General features: G+C 45.8%; 1 protein-coding gene across 2 annotated transcripts; it reads right to left on the reverse strand.

Moving 5' to 3' along the window:
* Window positions 1–1,270: 1,270 nt before the first annotated feature.
* On the reverse strand, window positions 1,271–5,401 carry LOC123428511 (tubby-like F-box protein 7). Of its 2 annotated transcripts, none has more exons than XM_045112733.1 (5): window positions 5,060–5,401; window positions 3,710–4,141; window positions 3,381–3,468; window positions 2,724–2,856; window positions 1,271–2,608 (listed from the first exon to the last, which is right to left on the reverse strand). In XM_045112733.1, exons 2-5 carry the CDS (start codon window positions 4,073–4,075, stop codon window positions 1,762–1,764), a joined length of 1,434 nt encoding a protein of 477 aa, XP_044968668.1. In that variant the 5' UTR covers window positions 4,076–4,141; window positions 5,060–5,401; the 3' UTR covers window positions 1,271–1,761. The 2 variants fall into 2 exon arrangements, with proteins under 2 accessions (XP_044968668.1, XP_044968667.1); XM_045112732.1 differs by lacking the exon at window positions 5,060–5,401 and adding an exon at window positions 4,286–4,339.
* Between the last annotated feature and the right edge of the window lie 687 nt (window positions 5,402–6,088).

Raw genomic sequence — 6,088 nt, forward strand, 5'->3', positions numbered from 1 at the left:
AACGCTAGAAGGGCAGTGCGCGATTTGTTGCACCGCTTATATTCTTAGGGTTGTACATGTTTTATATAATTATTTTATGAAGTTCTAATAAATATTCTTATTAGTTGGTTTGAAGAGTGGGGGATACAATGAAGTGCGTTTTTTTGTCAGATATGCTACTCCCAAGGACATACTTTGCGGAATCATGGTTACAGATGGGTTGTGTCAATTCATGATCAAACATTAGGGAAAAAGTGGGCAACAGTGCAAATCAGGGAAGTGATTAATGAGGCAATGTCTAGTATAATCAATCCGTAGCGAATCGTTCGTGAGTGTGTTATTTTTCCTTTTTTATTATGGTGTTTGGGTGGATTTTTTTTACTGTGATAGGACGTCTTTTAATTAGTAGAAAAACATGAGAAAGTTACTTATATTGTGTGACGCGTGTATTATGTTGATGCTAAACGTGTTATGGATGACACTTCTGTTTTGTAATCCATTCATCGAGAGATCCTACCATGGAGCCAGGATGAACGACCTAATCATTTATGTATCCAATCAAAATTAAAGAGTTGGATGACGGGCTTTAAAATGGAATAGCTTAATGAAGTTAGAGATTTCATTGCCACAACAAAGGATTGACGGAGTCAAAATGAAGAGTTGACGGAAGAAGCTTAAAAATTAGGGAGCATGATGTATTAAAAAATGAATGAGAAAGCTTATTGTGAAATTGTTGACTCAGTCAAAATTAGATGACCAAACTTCATATTAAGAGCCCAATTGATTATGAGGCCTTAAAAAATAGGGAACTTAGTATTATAGGGAATTAAAATAATTAAGTGAGAAATTGTTGATCCGGCAAAATAGGTGACCCAATTCCAGATTAGTGACCTCAATTGAATGAGAGGCCTCCAATTTTAGGGGGTTTAATTTAATGATATAATATATATATATGTATAACACGCAACACACACCATACATATGCACAAGCACGAACAGTAATCCCCACAAAAAATAAGCACAAACACTAATCACATCACATAACATAATGGAAGGGAGCTTTCGCCCCATCATGCGTCTTGACTAGCTATCTTCCCTCACCCCACTTAACCCTTTTATCTTAAGCTTAAGGTTCACCTATCACGCACAGGCACAGGCACACAGTGGCTCCTGTGCTTGATGCAATGATGCAAACAAACATTCCTGTTCTGAATGATTGGATTGCTAATCAAGTTTTCTAAGTTAATAATGGCAGTGATCGTGGACCACGCAAGCAAGCAAACAAATCAACTGACTAATCCAAGATTTCTTACATCCATGGTCACATCAGTCAGCATTCAGCAGTAACTACAAACTGAGAGACACAACTCAACCTTGCAAGACTACTACACCCTAGTACTTACTACTTTGTAACTCAACATCTCTTCAAATTTCATAGCAGTCCCAGGCAGCATCAGACATGCATAGGTAGCAATCACATTTCATAGTGGAAGCCTGTCCCTGAACCACACACACCTTGAACCCCTATCAACAGCTTTACCAAGCACATCATCTCCCCTACCTATTGGTAACAGCTTTTACCAGGCAGAACCAACAGTGGTAACGGCTTTACCAGGCAGACTGAAACTGAACCAACAGTGGTTGTATGCTGCACAGACATTTGCCCCTGCACTTGATGCATACGTTGGTTTGTTCGTTCCCAGGCCCAGGCCCGGGCCCCGGCGTGGAATTTTGACCGAGAGACAACACCGAATGGCCGCTGCTGTCGTACTAATAATCTATTTACTCACATGCCAGCTTGGTGTCGAAGCTGGTCAGGCAGATGGCGAAGGCCTGGAAGGCCGACAGCGGGTACCGGTAGTCCATGGTGAAGGTGTCCTTGGACACCTTGCCGAACTGCAGGAGCACCGTGTCGTGATGGCTCGAGGAGGAGGACGACGACGAAGCCGACAAGGAACTGCCAGCAGGCTGGGGCTGTGCGGCAGCAGAGGTAGGCTGCTGCTGGGGCGGTTGCAGCTGTGAAGGCGGCTCGGGAGCTGCCTCTCCTCCGGAGGCTGGCGGTGGCGGGGCGGGTGCGGCGATCAGCTGGAAGTTCTTGACCGAGGCCACCGTCACGCGGCCACGGAAGTTGAGGCACCAGCACTGCAGCTGCTCGTGCCACCTCGGGGACTTGTTCTTGAGAACCAGCGGGCTCTCCTTGTCCTCCGCATTGTCGTCGCCGCCGTCTTCTCGCAGAGGCCCTCCCCCAAACTCGGAGAAGCGGCAGCTGCCGAAATCCGTCGAGTGGTCTGCCGTGGAGTACCTGGAACTTGCGGTGGTGCGGAAGGATTCCTCGAATAGCCGGGGGAGTAGCTCCTTCGGTTGGCCAGGCACAACACCATCGGGGTCTACCGCCGATGTCGGGATGGAGTTCATGGTGCACTGCATCCGCCTTGGCCCGCGGGTGCCGAGCACGTTCAGCTCATAGTTCACCTGGGCGATGGGGTAGCTGCCAGTTGCCGCCGGAACTTTTGGGGAAACCTTCCTGGAGGAGAACCGCCGGCTGGTCCGTTCTTGCGGGCACAATTTTCCTGCATTGTATGGTGGCTGTGTGTCGTAGATGATGAATTTGGTGCCAAGGAAATTTGACCTGCAAGTACCATCCATGTTGTCTGTTAGATTTGTATGCACATATACCCACACAAGTCATTGCAAGTGTCAATAGGGGTAGGGTTTAAATTCTATTGTTATCAAGGAGACGGTACCTCAACTTCCCAATGTAGCCACTGCTTGACCGGGAGATATTTTTAGGATCCATAGAAATGGCGTAGTCGGTGTACGTCGTCCGTCGACTCCTTTTGGCCGATAGTAGGAACTTGCCATTATCATCAAGCACAGCTGCAAGACACAATCAAAATGATTAGTGTACTGTGTATTTATATTAAGACAAAACTACTTAAATCGTTGTAGCAAATACAGAGTTATGAATATAACAGGGCATCCCTACAATTTTACTGAGGTTACTGAAGGCTTCTATACTTCTATTGTTCTACAATTTGATACGTAAGAATAATTTTGTGACGGACCAAAGCAGTGTATTTTTAGCTACAGGAAAGAAGAAAAGTACAGTAGCAAGCAAATAGTAGCAGGCACATGAATAACTGCTGTACTCATATCAATCAAATCACACCGTTATTTAAACTTTTATACACCTCACACATTGTACTGGTTTATGCTACTCTATCTGTATCAGATATTTCTAGATTTTGGAGACTATACCCTAATATAGAAGTGACATAGATTTTTCTGTACTTCCTAATATGCCTGTGCAATGGGAGTATCTATTCACGAAATATCAAAACTTAATAAGAATACTGATAAGGAGCACAATGGAGAAGTGCAGGGCAATTGCATAAACGTACCAGAAGTTAGGGACAGGTACAGACGATAAGTTAGTTTTGACTTGTCCCTTTTGATGAAACATTGGATTAAACCATCTCGAGATCCAGGCTGTACATGAGAAATTGAAACAAGTGTTAAGAGGTAAGGAAATATCATATCCCAAATAACAAAAATGGACAGCTTAATTATATACAGGGGCAGACTGATAAACTGCATCACTGCCAAGTTTTCTTGTTGGGCGGATAAAATGATGCACTAGTTTGAGAAAAACATTTGCTGGCACAAGATTTAGCCCTCACTAAACTTAGTCAAGAAAAAAAATTTGTAAGAGATTGAACTCATTCATTACCTGCTTAAGAGATACGGGAAAGGTGAGCTTTCCACAAAATTCTGGATTCCTGACTATATCCTTGCACATCTCTCTCCAAGTTGTACAAACAGAAGCGCAAGCAACAACATCCTTGCGGGATGGCCAATTGCTGTCATCTTCCTCCAGCCTTTTCATCACATCCCGAAGCAATTCAGGAGGAAGGCTAGCCCAATTGCCTTGCAGGTCTGTGACAAGACTATCCTGCAGCTCACTTGCAGATTCAAGCGATTTCCCTCTGTAATGGCCCGAAAGGCTTGGGACGCTCGAAATTTTCGCCTCAAAATTCCGCCTTGACAGGTTTCCAAAGCTCTCCCGGAAATCACGAACTATGCTGCGCAAAGTCATCTTTGGACTTGGTGCAAATCTTGACGAGTAACTGACAGCAGCAGGCGACAAGAGCAAAAGTGCGACCTGCAATTCAAAGGCAGCACGGTTGTCAAAACCTTGTGAAACAAACTCAAAGGCATGCCATGAAACATTTTTATAGAACCCAATAAGGCACACCGTAGATTATCTTACATTCTATTCCTATATCTAGCGACAAAACCGACGTACCGCACACAGCATGGTAGCTCCTAAACCAAGCACGCACAACAGCGACGGTTTCTATCGACAAGCATATGCTGCTGCCATGTGGAGATTTAATAGTGAGAATGGTGAAAGTCAAGCCTAACAGAGACTAAACCATTCCCACTTGACTAATCCGGACCCTGGCCAGTCTAGGGACAGTGGACTAATCAGTTGATTAGTCATTTGTGTAGTGTGTGCTACATACAAACATGGCCAGATGCGGCACGGCTTCTCCGATGGCGAAAGGCCAACATAACACCTTACTGATCAGCAAAACTAACCCTTTTCTCCTCGTTCCTATCCTTAATCCGCGCGTCGTGGATAAACGAGAACGTTTTAGGCCTACCGTTGACGCCGGTGCGTAGTAGTATATTTATCAACTTGGAAAGTCTTTGCTACTACTACAATCTAAGAAAAACGGTGGAGTGGAAAAAAGGGTGACTTTTCCCTAGAGATTTAGTGGAGACTTCTCTGCCCAGATCAGGCAAAGACACTCCAGCTCAGGAAATATCAAAGCCTGGATCCAGCAGTTGGCATCTGGATAAATGAAAAACATCCAGGGTTTCCTTTGGTACCAAAGGGCTGGTGAAAAAACAGTTGAATCTGAGGAGTTGTTTCACACACACAGCCTCGAGTTCATCATCATCTTTTCCTTCCCTGCCGGGATCAGCTATCTAACTAACAAACAAACTAACTAGACGCAGAATCAAAATCAAAGATGTAATGGGAGGAAGAAATAGATGAGAGCAGTTTCCTCACCACTGGTGGACAGAGCAGAGCACAGATCGGACGGCCAATGTCCCAGCAAGGAAGGAAGGAGAAGGAGGGCTCCGCCGCACTGTTATCCAGCAAGACAAGATCCCCAAAACTCAAAATCGCGCAGTGTTCGGATTTGCAACTCCGGATCTCGGCGCCGACCTCAGAGAAGATCCGGCGGCTTCTTCGCGGTCCAACGTCAGTGAAATCTGATCCAAGAAGTCGCAGCGGCAGTGCCGACCTTGAGTTGAGTGGTGGTTGGGAGTGCAGGAAAGGCAGGGGAGAGCGGAGGCGCGGTAATGGTGGTGGTGATCCGTGGATCGGATTTAAGGAGACCGTGCGTGGCGTGGGCGGGTGGGTGGATAGGGCCGGGCCGGCCGACGAGGGGAGGGGAGGGGAGGGGAGGGCGGGGCCGGGGTGGAAGAAAGAAAGAAAGAAAGAAGCCTGCTTTTTTTTCTCTCCTTTTCTACGCCCACTGTATTCCTTGGATTGTTCCGTTGATATTTCTGTACTTGCGCTGCTGCTGCTGCTGCTGAATGCTGAAAACTTTCAGCGGCGTATGAGTATGACAGGGGAAATTTGAAAGTAGATTCGGCTTTGCACTAGGGCGACAGCATAATCCGACGTGGATGCCACTGGGATTTAGCAGAGGATGGTGGGCGAAAAAGATCTGCCAGGTTTTACTTGGGCTGAAATCTGAACCTGAAACACATGGGCAATGATGAATGCCCTCTCTGAATTTCCACTACAATTTGCCTGCAATTCCCACTGAATACAATACATCCTGTGTAGTGTAGTTACTTATATGCTGATGCACGCACATGTGGCTGTCATGTTACTGTTAGCAAGTAACTGTGTGTGTAAGCACCCATGAAGTCTGAAACCCTGGCTGTTCTTTCAGAGAGTAACCCTGTAGTGTCTGGACTGAACCCAAGCCAAAAACTGAAAATTTTATGAACGGTATATGCTCTGTGAGCCGTTGGGATCCGGAGCAGTGGACAGCTAGCAGAGAAGCTGAGGCGCATATGTGGC

Source organism: Hordeum vulgare, chromosome 2H (assembly GCF_904849725.1).
Source record: "Hordeum vulgare subsp. vulgare chromosome 2H, MorexV3_pseudomolecules_assembly, whole genome shotgun sequence".
Taxonomy (NCBI): domain Eukaryota; kingdom Viridiplantae; phylum Streptophyta; class Magnoliopsida; order Poales; family Poaceae; genus Hordeum; species Hordeum vulgare.

What these genes read in the sequence shown, in the direction of transcription:
- LOC123428511 (XM_045112732.1), bottom strand. An exon ending in TTCCCGTATCTCTTAAGCAG is followed by an intron (nt 3,469 to 3,709) that starts GTAATGAATGAG and finishes TCTCATGTACAG; the next exon opens with CCTGGATCTCGAGATGGTTT. An exon ending in GTACCTGTCCCTAACTTCTG is followed by an intron (nt 2,857 to 3,380) that starts GTACGTTTATGC and finishes TGTGTCTTGCAG; the next exon opens with CTGTGCTTGATGATAATGGC.